Below are 21,804 nucleotides of genomic sequence, written 5' to 3'. Positions count from 1 at the left end.
CCACACAATGTCAAGCCTCCTCACCACACAATGTCAAGCCTCCTCACAACAGTGGAACCCCCCCTTAAGACTGAGACAAATCTGAGAAAATCAATCTTTCTTCACTACCTGATTTACTCCTGTTTTAACACTCACAGCAAAACACTCACAGCAAAACACTCACAGCAAAACACTGTGCTTGCTACAACAGTAGAACCTCCATATTTAGACCTCCACAAATCTGAGAAATCAGGAAGCCAATGCATAGCCCCTCCATAGGAGCCTAAATTGATGACGTCACTGCAATAAAGTCTGTGGACTCCATAAAGTCTCTTATTTCTAATGCATGGACCGCGCATAGAACCTTATGCCATCCAGAAAGTTATTGCAGGCCCCTCCTTCCAATAAGAGTTATGGAACCGGCTATTGGAGCGTTTAAAATGGCGGCTGCTTTCATGCCGTTTCAGGATGAGAAGAAATTTGAGAAGCAACCGGATCTTTCTTGACCGCCTACATCCACTGAATCGTTACGACGACGTGGAACTGTACAGAAAATTCCGCTTTCGTCGGCAGGACATTCTTGCAATCACGGATGAACTGTAAGAGCAACTCGAACTGCCGAATCGAAAGGGTGCATTGCCGCCGGTTCTGCGGGTTATCTTGACTTTGGGTCAGTTTTTACGCGTGCGGATCTTTTCAAGATGTGTGTGGCGAACTGATCGCAGTACATAAGTAATAATGATAATAATAATAATAATACGGGAATTTATAACATCAAACACAGCATGCAGAACCAGCAAGAGAGTGACTTATACCTTTATGGCGAGGGTACCGGAATGGATATAGTTTCCAAACCACGAAAGCCAAGTTTTATCAGGAGACGGGCTTTCCAAACTGTCTGCGGCAAATGGTGTAAAACTGACCCGCCGCGAAGCATCACAAAGCTTGACGCATGCGCAGAGACACAGGATGACGGGGAATCCCTTCCACTATCTACGTGTTAAAAATAGAGCCGCTCTTGGTTTAAACAAAGTTTTATTCAGGATTTCTTCGCATGAACAGTTCAAAACACACAACTAGGACACGCACTCAAGCAAATGCTTATATCACGTGACCAGAACAGTACTAAATTACACACATTTTCGTAATGGTGGACATAACAACAATAAACCAGAAGAACAAATTGAAAGAATGGGGATGGGGAGCTAACTAGGAACAAAGGAATCTACAGAAGATAAAAAGAAAAGGGAGGGGGAGGAGGAAGAAAGTACTAACAACCACAAAGAGAGACTAGGACGAAAGCGCATAGGAAGAGAGCATCAAGTCTAAGACATGCAACATGTAAATTCAGGTAAATGTAACAATTTTTTATGGAAGGCAGTAATTCGTTAACATGTAAAATACGAGACAAACGATAATAATCATTACTTATACGCTGCTTATGTAATCAAATACGATAACACAGGGAGAGGCAGTGTGGAGGTACACATACGCCTGCCCACACACATATACACTATCAATGCGTGAACACATCCATCAAATCAATCGACCAGATTTAACAATAAACGATTGGACAGACTCAAATATCAATATGTTATTACGAACAGAATAATGCTCGCTACCTTTTAATAATATTTCCACGCGTCTGAAATGAACAGGCAACGAATTGATTGTTGTCAGACGAGCATCTGCATACAAAGTGCAGTTTAATAAATAATGTTCGGATGTTTCATTTGGATCACCGCAAGCACACTGTGCGTTATCTTTAGGTGGCGTTTACACAAGTCTGAATTAAGGTTACTAATATTTAAACGCATTCTGCAGTGTTGAACTTCTGTCTGTCGTTTTCCAAAATAATAATAAGCTGGTACACTATGATCAGGACTTTGTAAATAATGCTTAAACTCGCTTATTGAATTTGTTGTTTTAATCACATCAGGCAAATTATTCCATAAAACTGTGGAGAATGGAATGAAGGATGTTCTGAATATTTCTGTACTATGTGCTGGTACGAATCTTTCGAATGGTCGTCTTCTGTGGTAGGGATTTAGTGAAGAGACTAGTGGTGGCAAGAGGTTAATTAGATATTGTGGACATTTACCATGAACCATTTTGTGAAATAAGATTAATTTATGTCGTTTTCGGCGTTCCTTTAGACTACAAAAACCACTTTCTTTGTAAATCTTATCATGGCTTGTTCCCCGCACACCGCCAATTATAACACGTAATGCTTCAAGGTGTAATTTTTCAAGTGTGTTTGATAAGGCTTCGGTACAATTGTCCCATAACACATCAGCGTAATCGAAGTGTGGCAGAATAAAAGATTTATACATTATTTCCAAACTATTTCTACATAACTTATACTTGTAATATCTTAAGCAGTTAATCAACAAAGTGGTCTTTTTCACAATATTTCTAATTTGAGCGTCCCATTTACAATCGTTTTGCAAAAAAATGCCAAGATGCTTGTGTTCTGGTATGTCTTCCAGGAGATTTCCATTAAAAAATAGGGGGTCATTTTGGTTTAAATCACGTTTTATATTCAGCAGTTTAGTTTTGGTTTCATTAAATGTAACTTTCCAGCGTGCTGCCCATCTACTAATTTTATCAAGGTCTGAATTAAGAATTTCGGCACGTCGTATCGGGTCATGTAATGCAAGTGACAAACTAGTATCATCAGCAAACAATTTGATAACAGACTCAATATCATTTACAATATCATTTATATAAATCAAAAATAACAAGGGGCCTAGCACTGAACCCTGAGGAACGCCTGCTTGTAAACCTTTTAGCTCTGACTTGGCACCTTTAACAACAACTGACTGAACACGGTTTGTTAAATAGCTACGAAACCATGACAATAGTCGGCCTCGAACACCAATCGAATCTAGTTTTACCAATAATCCTTTGTGCCAAACTTTATCAAAAGCTTTTGACACATCAAAAAATACCGCCTGTGTTGTTAAGCCGTTGTCGTAGTTTGAACACAAGTCATTATATATGGAGACAAGTTGACAGATCGTCGAGTCGCCGGGTATAAAACCGGACTGTGTAGGTGTGAGAATGTTGTTGGATTGTAAAAATGTATATAATTGACTGTGAATACATCGCTCCAAGACTTTGCCAACACAGCTCAACAAGGAGATCGGACGATAATTATTACAAGCGTCTGCAGGACCTGTCTTGTAAATAGGCGTAACATTAGCTGTTTTCCACATGTTAGGATAAACTCCTTCCCTCAGACTCCTGTTGAAGATACGTCAGTGGCTCCGAAATAACATCTGATGCTGCTATGAGAAGTCTGTTGTGAATCAAATCGGGACCAATGGCTTTTCTTTTATCAAGGTTTCTAATTACATCTTTTACCTCATTAACTGACAAAACAATATCACAAAATTCGCGATCTAAAAACGGGACTTGAGGGACTTCATCGTCTGGGTCTTCGACAGTGGAATTTTTTATAAAGAAATTATTAAAGGCGTTGGCTTTGTCTTGGCTTAATTCGTAAACTTTGCCGTTGTCACAGATAGGTGGAATTTCATCTTTACATGAACCTTTCTTCTTCATAAATGACTTCACCAATTTCCACCAGTCTTTGCTGCCAAACTGCGTTGGATCAGAAACTTTAACATCTAGTTCGGAATAGAATTCAATAATACGTTCTCTTTTCCTTGTTGTAATAAGGTTTCGTGCCTGGCGATAGTTCAACCAGTCTTCCGGCTGCTTGCTTGTTTTGGCTTTCAAGTGAATCTGGTCACGTTGGTCAATTAACGTTAGGATTTCAGGTGTTATCCAGGGTGCGTCTTTTGGGCGTATCGTGACTTCTTTTACTGGCATAAACTGTTTTGCTATATCCATAAACATTGCAGAAAAAATATTAACACTTTCATCAAACACCTCCTTCATCAAGATTTCTTGCCAGTTAACCTGAGAAAGTGCTGCACAAAAACCATCAGCATTAAGTTTATTATAATTAAAAATTGTTCTTTTATAGGAAATATTTTTGTTCACACTTCTATCTAAAACAGCTTGTGGTACACTGTGGTCGCTACAAATAGGTGGCAAAACATTCACAGATTTAACCAACTGAGGAGTCTGGGTAATTACGAGGTCGATACATGTACTTGTGGTGGCTGTTACACGTGTCGGCGTATTCACAAGTTGACAGAGCTGGTGCGCATGTAAAATATTCAAAAAGTTCCGCGATGGAGAGTTCAGGATGTCGACGTTGAAATCGCCTAAAATCACAAATCTCAAAAACTGGTTATTCACTCGCCTTAAGGGGAGGTGGGCCAGTGCACTACCTTTTTTTTAATTTTGAATGTTTTATTGTGTCTGAATGTTATTTTATGAAAGAAATGAACAAATGATGACAAAGAATAGTCACTTTTTGTATTTTCGGTTGCTGGTTTTTGTTTTACGCGACAAAAACAGTCAAAATACAGACAAAAGTGGAGTACAGGAGATACACGGATTTTCATTAGATGTGATTGTCACACTTCTAATTATTGTTTTATTTTATCCTTCTGGGTATGCTCTAGGGGATTACGAAGCAGATCTTGTTTATTATATTTATATTTGGAGTTAGGAACACTTCTTTGTTACAACTGTCAAACTTTAGGGTAACGCTTGCGAAATTATTTTTTGAAATAATCTGGATATGACTATAATAAAATTTCAGCAAAATCCCTTCGTAATCCCCCAGAATGTTATATTCTGCACAAACTACAAAAGAAAATATTGCTCTAGCTAAATTACAGCCAGAGAAATCGCGTAACCCAAGACGTAACCGTAGGCAAAATGGCTGAACTGAGAAAAACGACATTGAAGATTGAACACCACAGAAACACTATTGAAACAGACACACAAGGACAAAACTGTGTTATGAATGAACAGCTTAGTTTATTTGAATTGCAAACTACTTAGCCTTTAGCACGCCAGCAGAGAATTTATGCGTCCATCCCTTCTTTCCCTCTGTCAACCAGCATGGGGATACTGCCCCAGCGCTAAACGTGTATCAATGACCCGATTCTCGTTTGTATTTGCATGCGAGAATAACGGTATTTTTAACGGTAACTTACTTGAGCCAGAACGAGACTTATTTCCTTCCGTTATCTCGTCGATTTGTTAGTTTCCTCGAAGTTTTCTGCTTTTGTTTTTACATCGATACAGTACTTTGGTGCTTCGACAAGCAAGATGGAGGATGATGAGTTTGAAACTTTCGTTTGAGTTGTTTTTTGACAACAAATCGTACGTGGAATCTGAACGATTTACTGAGGAAGCTCTTCGCAATGAACTGTGTATCGCGGTGAAGAAAATGACACAGTTCGTCAAGACAGTGACGGAATTTACGAAAGTGCAGATTGATACAAACAGTTGCTGATCCAGTTTCGTTCGGGAAATGGCAGGCCCAGCAAACATTACCGATAATCTGACTGATGTTGGATACTTTCTCCTGTTTTTGTTTTTTTGCGTAGCAAATGCTCAACTTGCTTGTCGAGGAGATACTGCACAGAAACTGACTCAAATTCAGCGCAAAGCAAGCCAGTGCCGAGACGTAAAAAGTGTGCTGCATGGCGTGTTCGGAAATGGCGACCTGTGGATCTGCGTGGAGATCAAAGCTTTCCTCTGTATCGGAAACACCGACAGAATCCAAACTTTGGCCTAGTACCAGCGGAACTACTTGTTGTTGCTAACCGAACTAATAAAGACATTGTCCTCTTTCTTATTTCGAGCCATTGTTATCGTATCAAAGGTTGTTTCTCAAGGAAAAATTCGCTTTCGGTTGTCACCGATCGTTTGATGTGTAACCAGGATGTTGTAAAACCGAGTGAACTTCGGGTGTTCCCGTCATGGCCGAGAGTCTCTTCGGTAGTTTCCGTATGCAAAATTCGTAAGCTGAGCATGCGCACTCACAAAGTAAACTGGTTCCCGATTTCGGTTTATGAAACGAACCAATGGATGTCGAGTACCTTCCAAATAAGGACATTTCCGTTCGATTACGATTGCTGCCTTTGCAACAGACAAGTGGCTGAGTGAATGGAACATTCATCAAAACACTGATGTCATGTTATAGGTCAAGAGCTGCTGCGCAGTTTCGTATGTCGTGAATGCACTGTTTTGCTGAGGACAAAGCTGTAACTAGCCTTTGAAATGAGACATTTTTTGGCGGGGGAATATCGACTACAGAAGACAATCAATGCCACACATGTTCACATTTTGTCTTTATTGACAGATAAATAGGACACTTTTGACAAAAACACCGACACACATGGATGATAGGTATGTTATGGAAACATAATCTGCTAAAATACCCAAAACAGTGTTTTGAACGATTTGGTCAATTTTGCACTGGCCCACCTGCCCTTAAGCTTTCATCAATTAAATCCCAATAATGAATATTTGCATTGGGTGGGCGATAGAATGAGCCAATCAAAATGCCGCTCTTAGCTATGGCAGGCACTATTTGACCTCATTCTTGCGGACCGCTGAGTTCTATAGTGCGTTTCATAGCTATGCGCTCCACAGCGCTATGAAATCCTAAAAGTATGGAGGGGCTATGCATTCAGGCCCTGGACTCTAAAAAGAGGGAATCTTAAAATGGAGGTATATCGACTGAGGTTATGAACACAACATCTGAACAAGAAAGGTCTCAAAAAGGCGAAGACTTAAATCGGAGTGTCTTGAAAGGGGGAAAGTCTTAAATCGGAGTGTCTTGAAAGGGGGAAAGTCTTAAATCGGAGTGTCTTGAAAGGGGGAAAGTCTTAAATCGGAGTGTCTTGAAAGGGGAAAGACTTAAATCGGAGTGTCTTGAAAGGGGGAAAGACTTAAATCGGAGTGTCTTGAAAGGGGAAAAGACTTAAGGAGTGTCTTGAAAGGGGAAAGTCTTAAATCGGAGTGTCTTGAAAGGGGGAAAGACTTAAATCGGAGGGTCTTGAAGGGGGAAAGTCTTAAATCGGAGTGTCTTGAAAGGGGAAAGTCTTAAATCGGAGTGTCTTGAAAGGGGAAAAGACTTAAATCGGAGTGTCTTGAAAGGGGGAAAGTCTTAAATCGGAGTGTCTTGAAAGGGGGAAAGACTTAAATCGGAGTGTCTTGAAAGGGGGAAAGTCTTAAATCGGAGTGTCTTGAAAGGGGGAAAGACTTAAATCGGAGTGTCTTGAAAGGGGGAAAGTCTTAAATCGGAGTGTCTTGAAAGGGGGAAAGTCTTAAATCGGAGTGTCTTGAAAGGGGAAAGACTTAAATCGGAGTGTCTTGAAGGGGGAAAGTCTTAAATCGGAGTGTCTTGAAAGGGGGAAAGTCTTAAATCGGAGTGTCTTGAAAGGGGGAAAGTCTTAAATCGGAGTGTCTTGAAAGGGGGAAAGTCTTAAATCGGAGTGTCTTGAAGGGGGAAAGACTTAAATCGGAGTGTCTTGAAGGGGGAAAGTCTTAAATCGGAGTGTCTTGAAGGGGGAAAGTCTTAAATCGGAGTGTCTTGAAAGGGGGAAAGTCTTAAATCGGAGTGTCTTGAAGGGGGAAAGTCTTAAATCGGAGTGTCATGAAAGGGGGAAAGACTTAAATCGGAGTGTCTTGAAAGGGGAAAGTCTTAAATCGGAGTGTCTTGAAAGGGGGAAGTCTTAAATCGGAGTGTCTTAAAAGGGGGAAAGACTTAAATCGGAGTGTCTTGAAAGGGGGAAAGTCTTAAATCGGAGTGTCTTGAAAGGGGGAAAGACAAATCGGAGTGTCTTGAAAGGGGGAAAGTCTTAAATCGGAGTGTCTTGAAAGGGGGAAAGTCTTAAATCGGAGTGTCTTGAAAGGGGGAAAGACTTAAATCGGAGTGTCTTGAAAGGGGGAAAGTCTTAAATCGGAGTGTCTTGAAAGGGGGAAAGACTTAAATCGGAGTGTCTTGAAAGGGGGAAAGTCTTAAATCGGAGTGTCTTGAAAGGGGGAAAGTCTTAAATCGGAGTGTCTTGAAAGGGGAAAGTCTTAAATCGGAGTGTCTTGAAAGGGGAAAAGACTTAAATCGGAGTGTCTTGAAAGGGGGAAAGTCTTAAATCGGAGTGTCTTGAAAGGGGGAAAGACTTAAATCGGAGTGTCTTGAAAGGGGGAAAGTCTTAAATCGGAGTGTCTTGAAAGGGGGAAAGACTTAAATCGGAGTGTCTTGAAAGGGGGAAAGTCTTAAATCGGAGTGTCTTGAAAGGGGGAAAGTCTTAAATCGGAGTGTCTTGAAAGGGGAAAGACTTAAATCGGAGTGTCTTGAAGGGGGAAAGTCTTAAATCGGAGTGTCTTGAAAGGGGGAAAGTCTTAAATCGGAGTGTCTTGAAAGGGGGAAAGTCTTAAATCGGAGTGTCTTGAAAGGGGGAAAGTCTTAAATCGGAGTGTCTTGAAGGGGGAAAGACTTAAATCGGAGTGTCTTGAAGGGGGAAAGTCTTAAATCGGAGTGTCTTGAAGGGGGAAAGTCTTAAATCGGAGTGTCTTGAAAGGGGGAAAGTCTTAAATCGGAGTGTCTTGAAGGGGGAAAGTCTTAAATCGGAGTGTCATGAAAGGGGGAAAGACTTAAATCGGAGTGTCTTGAAAGGGGAAAGTCTTAAATCGGAGTGTCTTGAAAGGGGGAAGTCTTAAATCGGAGTGTCTTGAAAGGGGGAAAGACTTAAATCGGAGTGTCTTGAAAGGGGGAAAGTCTTAAATCGGAGTGTCTTGAAAGGGGGAAAGACAAATCGGAGTGTCTTGAAAGGGGGAAAGTCTTAAATCGGAGTGTCTTGAAAGGGGGAAAGTCTTAAATCGGAGTGTCTTGAAAGGGGGAAAGACTTAAATCGGAGTGTCTTGAAAGGGGGAAAGTCTTAAATCGGAGTGTCTTGAAAGGGGGAAAGACTTAAATCGGAGTGTCTTGAAAGGGGGAAAGTCTTAAATCGGAGTGTCTTGAAAGGGGGAAAGTCTTAAATCGGAGTGTCTTGAAAGGGGGAAAGACTTAAATCGGAGTGTCTTGAAAGGGGGAAAGTCTTAAATGGGAGGGTCTTGAAGGGGGGTACCATTGTATCACAAATGACAAATCAGAAAGCGCACTGACTATGGAAATGTTATCTTTCCTACAAGGCCTCTGCTACTCTTTCATCTCACACACTTCTTCTTCTCCTTCTGCGCCAGTGGGAAAAAACACCCAAGCAAACTTGAATTTCCTTCTGCAACGGAAACGAAGACGAAGACGAAGACGAAGACGAAGATGAAAAAGAAGAATGCCTTTCTGAGAATGAATAGCAGATCTCTAGCCCAGCATCTTGGCAGCCATGCTCTGTCCTAATGAAATAACACATCTGAAAGTCTGACGCTACTTACCGACCCACAGGAATTCTTATCACCGTTAAACATGGAGCAGCACATTCGCACAACCTCTGCCTCCATCTTGCGGATGTCTGGAAACACGTCTGGGTGGAGGGGGTTGGTCCAAGCGAACATTCCGTACGTCTGCACAATACAACAGTACAGGTCTTAAAAAATATGGCTGTAAGATGGGACTACATCGACCTGATACTGCCATCCTTGAGTAACATGGTTTTCGATTTTGAGCTCATACACACGCACACACACATGCATGCAGGCACACTGGCACGCACGCACACACACACAGGAAAGTGAAGGCACTCACCTTGGCCATGATCTGAGTGAGTTTCTCATCCCCGCTGTACACCGTCCCCGACACCTTGCCGTCCTGCCACTCGTCGCTCGCTGTAACCATGACAATACTTTTCACACCACATCATAATACTGAGTGAGGATGTGACAGTGTGGTATGAATGGTCGTTTACGGGAGTGACTGAGAGCTATGACTGTGAGCAAGTGTCCGTGTGAATGTGCAAGAATGGCAAGGAGGGGAGCGAACGAGAGGTCAGAAGAAACAATACCGTCTGAATGAACATCGCAACCTAACATCTCTTGTGTTCGCCCATCACAGCACTACAGATGTACACACAGACACACACCATGCAATAGTTTTCACAAAGTAAAACCACACATATATATGGTGTGTGCATGTACACATACACACAGACAGACACACATTCACACAGACACTTAGACAAACAAACAGACTGATAGACAGACTCAAAAGGCACACACACACACACACCACAAATAATGCTACTGACTTTTATGTACACCGCCAATGTCAACATTGAATGCACAACTATGTGTCATGGATGAACTCACCCAGTTTCTTGTACACCCACACTCACTCACACACACACAGAAAGGAGAATGCTTACCCATTTTCTTGTACTTCGTCAGTTCTTGCATCAGCTCCGGCTGCACATGCAATGATAATGTTGATGACAAATCATGTAACAATAATAAAGTCACAGTAGAAAGCTCCGGCTGCACATGCAATGATAATGTTGATGACAAATCATGTAACATTAATAAAGTCACAGTAGAATGCTCCGGCTGCACATGCAATGATAATGTTGATGACAAATCATGTAACAATAATAAAGTCACAGTAGAATGCTCCGGCTGCACATGCAATGATAATGTTGATGACAAATCATGTAACAATAATAAAGTCACAGTAGAAACCTTGTTTTAAGACCACCCAATTTAAGACTTCCTCTTTATTATTCCAAATGTTCTGTTCATGACATCTGTAAATTCACCTTCCTTTGACTTCCTCCATTTTAAGACCTGATTTTTTCCGATTTGTCTGCGTTTTAAATGGAGATTTCCACTGTTTACATGCCATATACAGACCAGGGAGTTTCAAAGCTATTTCAAAAAACAAATACAGGACTAAAGCTTACAAGACCAAAGCTGACAAATCATTTAAACTGTTTTAAAAACAACAACAACAACAAAACTAAAAACTTTACACATAATCAACCAGACTTTAATCCAGAGGTCATCAAATCCATGCAAGTCTGTAGAGTTCAAAGGTCATCATCAGGCATCACAAAATGAGACAGTCTAGCCCAAAGTCTGTGAAGTTCAAAGATCTAGCAATACAAAATGTGACACTGGCTTCACAAAGTCAGTTTGTTAAGGTCTGGCATGCAGAATACAATGTGCCAAGAAAGCAAAATGAGTCAGGAATCACCTCCGACAAGCCTTGAGCTGGCAATTTCTGGACAAAGAATGCCCCAGCCGTCGATTTTTCCATACCCTCCCTGATTCCCTGCCTTGCCTTTGACATCTCCTCTTCAATTTTTCGCTGGACATATGGAATCTTCTTTGCCAGTCGGAAAAACTCACGCCTTGCGCGGTTCTTTAATGCTGCAAACAAGCAAAGAACATTATCAGCTGCGTGTGTATGATTACTCTAGCCGGTTTTCAGAGATTCTTAACGGTGGCACCAGCAAGACTAAAGAGACCATGCTTCTGAAAACTTCTTTGGATACACACTTTAACTACACACATGCCGACACAATGTTGATCATTACTTCAATAGTTTGAAGATGGTGCTTGAAAAATAACCAGGTAAAATGAGTATTTCGGTGTTTAGTCAAATGTTAAAGTTTCTACCACAGACATACATACATACACACCCACGCACAGACAGACAAAGTTGACGATCGCATAGGCTACACTTACGTGAGCCAAAAAAGGGGTGGTGGATAGGGGGGGGGGGGGGGTGCCTTTCTTTATACTTGTTTGACCAATTGATTCTTAACAAATCTGTAATAGTCAGAGGATGAAAGTCGCTTGTTCATTTCAATGCTTGTAATTCTCAGGTGCCAGGAGACTGGTTCCCAATAACTCTCACTCACTCTATCACACATGTTCTACACATTTAGAGTGCTTACTTCCCTTTGTTTCAAAGATCAATTGATTCTTAACCTTAAGATTAATTTGTTCTGTTGTTTATTTGTTATTGCCCCAAAACCTGTGTCAGTGTGTGGGTCATTCAGGGCTGTGCTTTCTGCATATGTGTACTTCAGTGGAACCCCCCTTTTTAAGACTCCCTCCTTTTTAAGACCCTGTTTTCACAGAGTTTCTGTTCATAACCTCTGTAAATTTACCCCCATTTTAAGACCTGATTTTCTTACATTTCTTAAGGTGGTAAAAGGGGGTTCTCCAATGTACAACCAACACACCATTTATATTTGGTTGGTCCAAACTCAACTGTGCATGACATTTAAGCTTCAACGTTTTATGACAACAGAAGTTCACTCACGGAATCTTCAACGAGGGTTCTTTCTTTATTTGGTGTTTAACGTCGTTTTCAACCACGAAGGGTTATATCGCGATGGGGAAAGGGGGAAGATGGGATAGAGCCACTTGTCAATTGTTTCTTGTTCACAAAAGCACTAATCAAAAATTTGCTCCAGGGGCTTGCAATGTAGTACAATATATTACCTTACTGGGAGAATGCAAGTTTCCAGTACAAAGGACTTAACATTTCTTACATACTGCTTGACTAAAATCTTTACAAAAATTGACTATATTCTATACAAGAAACACTTAACAAGGGTAAAAGGAGAAACAAAATCCGTTAGTCGCCTCTTACGACATGCTGGGGAGCATCGGGTCAATTCTTCCCCCTAACCCGCGGGGGGTTTCAACGAGGGTGTCATTTAAGTCTACCTGTACCAGTATATCTGCTCAAGTTTTCAAGGTTAAGCATTTGGCAATGTATTTTACAACAGTGTAACTCCCCTTTTACAACCTTCCAACTTAAGACTTACCTCCCTTTTAAGACTTACCTCCCTTTTAAGACTCCCTCCCTTTTCAGACTACCTCCCTTTTCAGACTACCTCCCTTTTCAGACTACCTCCCTTTTCAGACTACCTCCCATTTCAGACTACCTCCCTTTTCAGACTACCTCCCTTTTCAGACTACCTCCCTTTTCAGACTACCTCCCTTTTAAGACTTACCTCCCTTTTCAGACTACCTCCCTTTTCAGACTCCCTCCCTTTTAAGACTTACCTCCCTTTTAAGACTCCCTCCCTTTTAAGACTCCCTCCCTTTTAAGACTCCCACCCTTTTAAGACTCCCTCCCTTTTAAGACTACCTCCCTTTTAAGACTCCCTCCCTTTTAAGACTTACCTCCCTTTTAAGACTCCCCCTTTTAAGACTCCCTCCCTTTTAAGACTCCCTCCCTTTTAAGGCTCCCTCCCTTTTAAGACTTACCTCCCTTTTCAGACTACCTCCCTTTTAAGACTACCTCCCTTTTAAGACTTACCTCCCTTTTCAGACTCCCTCCCTTTTAAGACTCCCTCCCTATTAAGACTTACCTCCCTTTTAAGACTTACCTCCCTTATAAGACTTACCTCCCTTATAAGACTTACCTCCCTTTTAAGACTTACCTCCCTTTTCAGACTCCCTCCCTTTTAAGACTACCTCCCTTTTAAGAGCCAGGTATTCACCCACATGTTTTGTTCATAACTTCTGTAAATTCACCCCCCATTGTAAAACTCGCTCCTTTGCTCCTCTTTAGGACCCAACTTGTCCTAGACTACAGTATATTTGGAGGTCTTAAAAGGGGGTTTCTATTGTAATACAAATTGTTGCACGAAGAATGTTCTAGCTGCAACACATTCACTCTTATCTAAAATGCGTATCATACATGTACAACTTATTTTCTAAAACTCGGTCGTATCAATGACAGTGATTAAGAGAAGAGGCTTGACTATCAGCATATACAAACCTACTATCTACAGAAGTACATCAAAGTTATGCAGTGCACGTCTGTGATATAATCAGAATCAAGCGCTCTTTAGTGTTCTCGTTAGACAAAAATGAAAGGGGCAAATTAGTTTCAAGCAATTTCTGTTTCATGACATCATGCGCACAATATAAATGTGTACTACATTTATACTTGTGCAAATAAAATGTTAAATAATCTGAATAATTGATAATGTACGTTGTTCGAGATGTACTATACTCGTCTATCACCACAAGGATTCATCAGAAAGCAAGTCAGTGTACAAATAGTTATCACAATTCAGTATGGACAATATTGCTAACATTGGTATGCCAGTGTATAACAGAAACTAACTGTTACGTTGTGTGTACAAATTATGGTGGAACAGGTGTTTTTGCTGATACTACAATGAGATATGTTTAGGTAGACGTCTGTTTTATTCCATATTGATGGAAAGGGGGTTGGAGGGGGAGGTGAGGAGGAGGGAGACAGGAGGACTGTGGTGACTAACACAAATCCAGAGTGCTACACAAATTCACACTATGTACAAGTTGTGACAATAATCTGATTGAAGCAGAGAAGAGATGCAAGGAGAGGAAAGGGAGCAGACAAAAATAGAAGTCAGTCAAGGACTACCTCTCAAGTACACCAGCACTAGGAACAGGGTGCATGAGAACCCAACAGATACCAGATAACAAGAATGCCAAGGGTATCAGATACAGGCCAGCTGATACTATATGACAAAGCAGTGGCTATCAATACTATGACATGTATGGTGCGCCAAATTGATATTACTATCGTTAACCGTTATATAGGGTTTTGAAACTATCGTTAACTGTTATACAGAGTTTTGAAACTATCGTTAACTGTTATGTAGAGTTTCGAAACTATCGTTATCTGTTATATAGAGTTTCAGAAACTCTATATAACAGCTAACGATAGTTTTATCAAAAGCGTGTCGGTATCGTTCCCAAATGGGAAAACCCTGAAACTGCCATTGCAAAACTGTCTTTTTGCTACGAAATGTACATTTTAACTAGAAACACAATTTTTCTGTTCATCTTCCCAGATCCATTCCCAGTAACTCTTCCTTGTCTTCTCCAGTGTTTTGCGTTTATCTCCCTTCCTTCGTGTGGCGTCAATCCATATTCCCGTTACTATTGTTAGGTCACTGTCTACAACGCTTTAATCCCGGCGAAGCCGGATCTTCCCGTTACTATTTTTAGAAGGTCACTGTCCACAATGCTTTGCCGGGTATTCCTCTACTTCTTCCCGGCGAAGCCGGGTATTCGGCTCTACTTCGCCGGGTATCCCGGCAAAGCCGGTACCTGCCGAAGCGGGTAATCATCTAGTACTTCATACACACTCTGTCAGTCATACATGATGTAACCCCTGCAATTAGTCAAATTGATTGGGAAAAAAACCAGACACCTAAATTTTCACCTAAATTACTATAGCGGGGATGTAGCTCAGTCGGTAGAGCGCTGGATTTGTATCCAGTTGGCAGAGTCAACTTTGTGTGCAGACTCTCCTCGGTGTCCGAACACCCCCGTGTGTACACGCAAGCACAAGACCAAGTGCGCACGAAAAAGATCCTGTAATCCATGTCAGAGTTCGGTGGGTTATAGAAACACAAAAATACCCAGCATGCTTCCTCCAAAAGCGGCGTATGGCTGCCTAAATGGCGGGGTAAAAACGGTCATACACGTAAAAGCCGTGTGAGTTTCAGCCCATGAACGAACAAACCTAAATTACTTTCTTCTTCTTCTAGTTCTTTACTGGGAATTAGTGTATCTTTTTATTTGTGTGTGTTTCATACACAAATTAACAAATCCATGCTGCTGATGCACTGTTAGCACAATTCTTTGCCTAGCCTACCAAAGCTCCCAATATCGCCCGCAATGTAATCCATATACAAATCATGTAAGTAACGGCTGCTTAAATCATCTGCAAGATCGCAGAGACAGCATGGCCTCTGCAGATAAGAGCGAGCTTTGCTTCATTAGATCGTTCAGTTAAATCTCACGGGAAATCCACAAGAGACTCACAGCAAGATGCTGGGCAGGTAGCTAAGGGTTATCTTTATGTATTTCTCTGATTTGATCCAATTATCTAACAAAAGTTCTACCAGGAAGTGTCTAGAATCATTGTCTTCCCTTTTCTTAAAAAAAAAAAAATCCCCATTGTTTCACCATTTGTTTGAAGCTTGTTAATGTTAATTCATAAAGGTTAACCGTGCAGTGTAAAAAAGAATTATTGAATGAAACATTGTTCAAAGCAATTGTCTTACTTTCGTCGTCGTGAAAGAGGAACTCCTTGAGCGTCAAGACGACGACGGTGGTACCACAGGTGTAGAGCACTATCTTCCATGGCTCCACGTCCTCACAGGTAGAGTTGACAAAACCCTTACAGCTCTGTAGGGCTGAACCCACTGGTACCTACATCAACATAAAAATTGTCAGCACGTCATTACAGGTAGAGTTGACAAAACCCTTTAGCACGTCATTACAGACCGAGTTGACAAAACCCTTACACTAAGTTACAGCTCTGTAGGGCTGAACCAACTGGAACCTGCATCAACATAAAAATTGTCAGCACGTCATTACAGGTAGAGTTGACAAAACCCTTTAGCACGTCATTACAGACCGAGTTGACAAAACCCTTACACTAAGTTACAGCTCTGTAGGGCTGAACCAACTGGAACCTGCATCAACATAAAAATTGTCAGCACGTCATTACAGGTAGAGTTGACAAAACCCTTTAGCACGTCATTACAGACCGAGTTGACAAAACCCTTACACTAAGTTACAGCTCTGTAGGGCTGAACCAACTGGAACCTGCATCAACATAAAAATTGTCAGCACGTCATTACAGGTAGAGTTGACAAAACCCTTTAGCACGTCATTACAGACCGAGTTGACAAAACCCTTACACTAAGTTACAGCTCTGTAGGGCTGAACCAACTGGAACCTGCATCAACATAAAAATTGTCAGCAGGTCATTACAGGTAGAGTTGACAAAACCCTTACAGCTCTGTAGGGCTGAACCCACTGGTACCTACATCAATAGAAACCTGTTGAGCACATGTCAAGACTCTACACACTGTATGACGATGAGTCATGTCAAGACTCTACACACTGTATGTTGAGCACATGTCAAGACTCTACACACTGTATGTTGAGCACATGTCAAGACTCTACACACTGTATGATGAGCACATGTCAAGACTCTACAGACTGTATGATGAGCACATGTCAAGACTCTACAGACTGTATGATGAGCACATGTCAAGACTCTACACACTGTATGTTGAGCACATGTCAAGACTCTACACACTGTATGTTGAGCACATGTCAAGTACACACTGTATGTTGAGCACATGTCAAGACTCTACACACTGTATGACGATGAGTCATGTCAAGACTCTACACACTGTATGTTGAGCACATGTCAAGACTCTACACACTGTATGTTGAGCACATGTCAAGCTGTATGTTGAGCACATGTCAAGACTCTACACACTGTATGTTGAGCACATGTCAAGACTCTACACACTGTATGACGATGAGTCATGTCAAGACTCTACACACTGTATGTTGAGCACATGTCAAGACTCTACACACTGTATGACGATGAGTCATGTCAAGACTCTACACACTGTATGACGATGAGTCATGTCAAGACTCTACACACTGTATGTTGAGCACATGTCAAGACTCTACACACTGTATGACGATGAGTCATGTCAAGACTCTACACACTGTATGACGATGAGTCAAGACTCTACACACTGTATGACGATGAGTCAAGACTCTACACACTGTATGACGATGAGTCAAGACTCTACAGACTGTATGACGATGAGTCAATGAGCTGTAACAGTTTGCATTGTGTTTTAAATTAATTTATGTTTCATGACTGAACTTTTTCTGTCTTTGAGTCAGGAAGCAGTCACAGATCTATGATGTTTTCTCAGGCTGTATGTCCACACATCTTTCTTTGGATTGCAGACAAGATACTTACAATAGTCGGCTTGATTTCAACAACCGTTTTGTAAACAACTGTAAGGTACATAACGCTCTTAATATTTGGCACAAGTTCAAACACTCCAGTCAGACTGTGTCGGGACTTTCAAATAAAAAAATCAGCAAAGAAATGGATCATTGTAATCACGCTGTAGGATGTCTACAACATAGCCAGGCATGGGAATTGAAAATTGTAAAAAAGGCGGAAAATTTTAAACTGAAGACGCGAAGCGTCAAGTCGACGGCGCAAAGCGCCTAGCCTTAATAGGGGGATCCGGGGAAATTTTTTTCTCCAAAGAACCCAGATGGTGCAATCTGGTGGCACCACAATCCACACATTCGCTGGGATTATGGATGGCCGTTTTAGCGACAAAGATATCATTAGTCGTGTCATGCATGATGCAGATTGCGAATAACACTAACAACAGTAACAGCGATAACATAAAAAAAACATGCATCAACACACTATATCTACATATAATTTTGAAAAAATAATGTTTACTTTCAGCTAATTTTATAAAACGAAACAATTTAGTTTTCCCGGTCGTTTCTTGTTCATTCATAAATTCAGTACTTACCAAAAAAATAACGTTTTCCTCATTTTGAATGAAGTGGCAAACGGTTCTTCGCTAATACCGAAAGTGAAAACTCCCGTGGGTAGCTTCCCTTTGCTGCACAATATTTACATATGCTTTAGACCAATGAGCGCTGGTATGCATATTCGGTGCGGATGCATGATTTGACGCAAAGTGGATATTAGCGGCTCGCAAACGAAGATTCGTCCAAATGATGGTTAAAAACAACCTGCAGCGGACGGAAGCTGAAAATTAAAGGTACATACAGTTCAAACAATCATTCAACTGTATTTATTTGACCTTACACAGACTGTAGGAAGAGGCAAACCGTCTTGAACAATATTTTTCCCCAGGAAGCGACTCCAAGAACACAGAAGACTCGAAGGTGAGTGACAGACCTTGTAGTCTTTCTGTGATAGTAGTAGTCCAGTGGACGATACCTTCCGCCTGTGGTAGGTGTTTCAGACGATGCACCATGCTGAACCACGGACATCAATTTTTCTAAAACGGGTGCCGACGCACTGTTTGTCTCTATTCACTTCCACAACAGCCGACACCCACTCCCATTTCCATTTGTTCGCGCATCCAGTGTCATCGAATCTTTGACCATGTTCTACAACACGCGCGATCGACATTTTCACTGGTACACTGCGTTCAATGCTGTCGCGTGCCCGCGAATCAACAGCGAGCTGTTTCACTCAAAGTTCAAGTAACTGAGGCGGGCGGTAGCAGTGCGTGAACAAAGTACAGACAGTTTTCGCGGGCTTTTGCGCGAAGGCAAAAGTAACCGGTGCTTTTTTTGTGTGCCTCCCCCCTTTATTTTTTCGGCGGACACTTTTGCTTTTCCGGCGGAACAAACAAAAGGACGATTCCCATGCCTGATAGCTGTCACTCGGGTGACCCATAATCTCTCCCCCATACAAAGAATGAACGTATGCAGAGAAAAGCTTCAGCAACACCTTCCAAAATGTTGTCTCCTTATGTCACGACAATTAACTCAAGCATTAATAATAATAATAATAATAAATGAGCATTTATATAGCGCAACATCATAACTTTACAATTATGCTCTTTGCGCTTGACACATTTAATATTAAAACACAGTTATACAAGCATTTACATCTACATTCATAATCAACAACGCTTAAAGGCATATGTACTCGATGACTATACACGCTAATTGCTTTACCAACAGCTGGAGACATGCTAAATTAAGTTCCCTGCAAAATATTGTGGTCTAGGACCCCTTCAATGTTGAGATATGTTAATTTTCATTTTGATCTGGATCGTCCTATTTATAGATTTGCCAACAGAGGTAGCGTTGACGCAAGGGAAATAACTCCGCGTCTTTGTTTACATCCAAAGTTTTTGAGACTCTAAAACAAGCTGTAATGCATGTATATGGTCCGCGCATGGCGACATATCGTCATTACATGGTCTTATGGTGCGTTTGACATCGATTATGGGCAAACTACACTTTGTAAACACGGGAGCGCGTACATATGCCTTTAATTAAAAGCATACACCATCAAACATACATTACAAAAAGATTCTTCCACTAACTAAGTAATAAAAACATGAATAAAATAGGTAGTGAAAACAAGGAAATACCAGCTGAATACCCTTAAAGGCATACTAACGCACTCCCGTGTTTACAAAGTGTAGTTTGCCCACAATCGATGTCAAACGCACCATAAGACCATATAATGACGATACGTCACCATGCGCGGACCATAATACATGCATTACAGCTTGTTCTAGCCTCTGAAAAAGTGAGGATGTCAACAAAGCCGCGGTGTTCTCTCCCTTGCATCAACGTTACATGTGTTGCCAAATCTATAAATAGGACGATCCAGATCAAAATGAAAATTAACATATCTCAACATTGAAGGGGTCCTAGACCACAATATTTTGCAGGGAACTTAATTTAGCATGTCTCCAGCTGTTGGTAAAGCAATTAGCGTGTATAGTCATCGAGTACATATGCCTTTAATCAAACAGAACATGTTATCTACAATTCTGAAAACAGCCCTTATAACAGCATTAACTAACAGAAAGAAAACAATCTACAAAAACATCTAGAATGACAATGACAAAATGTCAGAGGTTATTGAACTGTTGGCCCTTAAAAATAAAAGTATCTCACAATTAACATGCTCTGAGAAACAATAGGGCTGAAACCCCCCCAACCCCCCCCCCCCCCCCCCCCACACACACACACACACAGAAAAACAGAGTTTAGAGGGCAATGACCACGAGAAAAATTTACAAATCTCTCCAAGGACAACTGCTGAAACCTATAGCCATGCATTCTTTCCAATCAATAACTGAGACCATTAATCAAGTGATAATGACAAAAGGATGTTAAAGGAATGATAACACTGTTCCCAAAGTTATATGAACTGACAGTGAATCATTGAAAGAATAGCGTGTGCATTCAATGATATTACACTCTCTTCCTACTCAAAGGTCTCTCAGTCCAAAGTTCACATGCACCAAGTGGGTGCTCATCCCCTCACTCATGATTTATTTCCATAAGTTCAAAGCCGAAAAGATTCAAAAAGCACAAGTATGTGACCTAACTATTGCGGAAATTAAACTTTATGGTGTTCTGCTATTTTTCGTCGAAATCTTCCTGAACACTTGTGTTCAACGGTTGCCCAACACAGCTGTTTGGTCATAACAATAAAGTAACACGCGCAGTAGCAGACGAATTCCCGTTTCACAGCCGCGGTAGAGGATCCTTGGTGTCGAACAGATCATACCAAAATTAGGTCTCAGGTAAATAAAACGGACAGATTAATAAATGTAAAAACAGAGTTAATGTCAACAAAGTCACGGTAATAAACGAAATGCGAGTCTGTCAGAAATTGTAAACTTACCAACGCAGATTTTATGAAATCAGACATGTTTGACGACCCCACCAAAGCTCGAATGAAGAAGAAAATGAATGAAGGCACGTGACTCTTCGCGAGACGTTACGAGACGACAGCATGGCGGAAGTCAGTAGATGTCAGCTAGACACTAAAATGGTCTGCCTTGGGTAAGATTTTTGCCGCTAATTAAAGATTTATCCTGGCACACATTGGTTGATTACTTACCAGAATAGCTGTTTAGATTCAGAGGACTTTAATTTTGACCTAGGTTCCAAATAATCTGAGGGACGGGTCTTTGTTACGGAGTGGTCACCAGGAAAATTTTCAGACCGATGTTTTCTTTGGCAGCAGAACCAAGCTGCAGATTAGATAATTAGAAAAAATGTGTGCCAGAATGAAAGCTCAAATGTATGTTGTGTGTTCATGTCTGCCATGTGTCAAACCCATTTTACCTGTGCGATTATATCGAGTTGTTTCACCTTGTTCATTCAGCGCTGTCAGTCGAAGTTCGTGTTTACCTATCGCTATGCCCATTGTTTGAGTCATCAACTGGCGATCGGATTAACTTCATTAAGATCACTGTCGGGCGCGATGTTGTTCCTTTCCCCTTTGCCTTATTGCGATTGATCTCATCTCTCTTTTCTGTGTTTACTGTCGTGGTTAATGTTTGAGGTTCAGTTAATGTTTGCAGTGGCACTGAAGCTCTAGGTAGTGGTCGTCTGTCTGCTTAACACACCAGCACA

General features: G+C 41.1%; 2 protein-coding genes across 6 annotated transcripts in view; one reads left to right on the top strand and one right to left on the bottom strand.

The window, feature by feature from the left end:
- The window catches only part of LOC138958061 (sphingosine-1-phosphate lyase 1-like), a 43,806-nt gene extending 22,675 nt beyond the window's left edge, over positions 1-21,131 (bottom strand). The window contains exons 1-6 of the mRNA XM_070329119.1: positions 21,068-21,131; positions 15,876-16,023; positions 11,039-11,214; positions 10,215-10,254; positions 9,599-9,678; positions 9,289-9,417 (exon numbers count right to left, since the gene is read on the bottom strand). Of these exons, the coding sequence (XP_070185220.1) occupies positions 9,289-9,417; positions 9,599-9,678; positions 10,215-10,254; positions 11,039-11,214; positions 15,876-16,023; positions 21,068-21,094 (600 nt within the window). The 5' untranslated portion in view covers positions 21,095-21,131. The remainder of the gene's footprint in view (positions 1-9,288; positions 9,418-9,598; positions 9,679-10,214; positions 10,255-11,038; positions 11,215-15,875; positions 16,024-21,067) is intronic.
- A 28-nt stretch (positions 21,132-21,159) lies between these two features.
- Positions 21,160-21,804, top strand: part of LOC138958060 (PH and SEC7 domain-containing protein 1-like) — a 53,631-nt gene continuing 52,986 nt past the window's right edge. For all 5 annotated transcript variants that reach the window (XM_070329118.1, XM_070329116.1, XM_070329115.1 and 2 more), the window contains exon 1: positions 21,160-21,228. The gene's annotated coding sequence lies outside the window, so the exon portion shown is untranslated. The remainder of the gene's footprint in view (positions 21,229-21,804) is intronic.

Source organism: Littorina saxatilis, linkage group LG2 (assembly GCF_037325665.1).
Source record: "Littorina saxatilis isolate snail1 linkage group LG2, US_GU_Lsax_2.0, whole genome shotgun sequence".
Taxonomy (NCBI): Eukaryota; Metazoa; Mollusca; class Gastropoda; order Littorinimorpha; family Littorinidae; genus Littorina; species Littorina saxatilis.
Note: the sequence above shows the minus strand (reverse complement) of the source record. Positions and strands in the feature narration are given on the sequence as shown.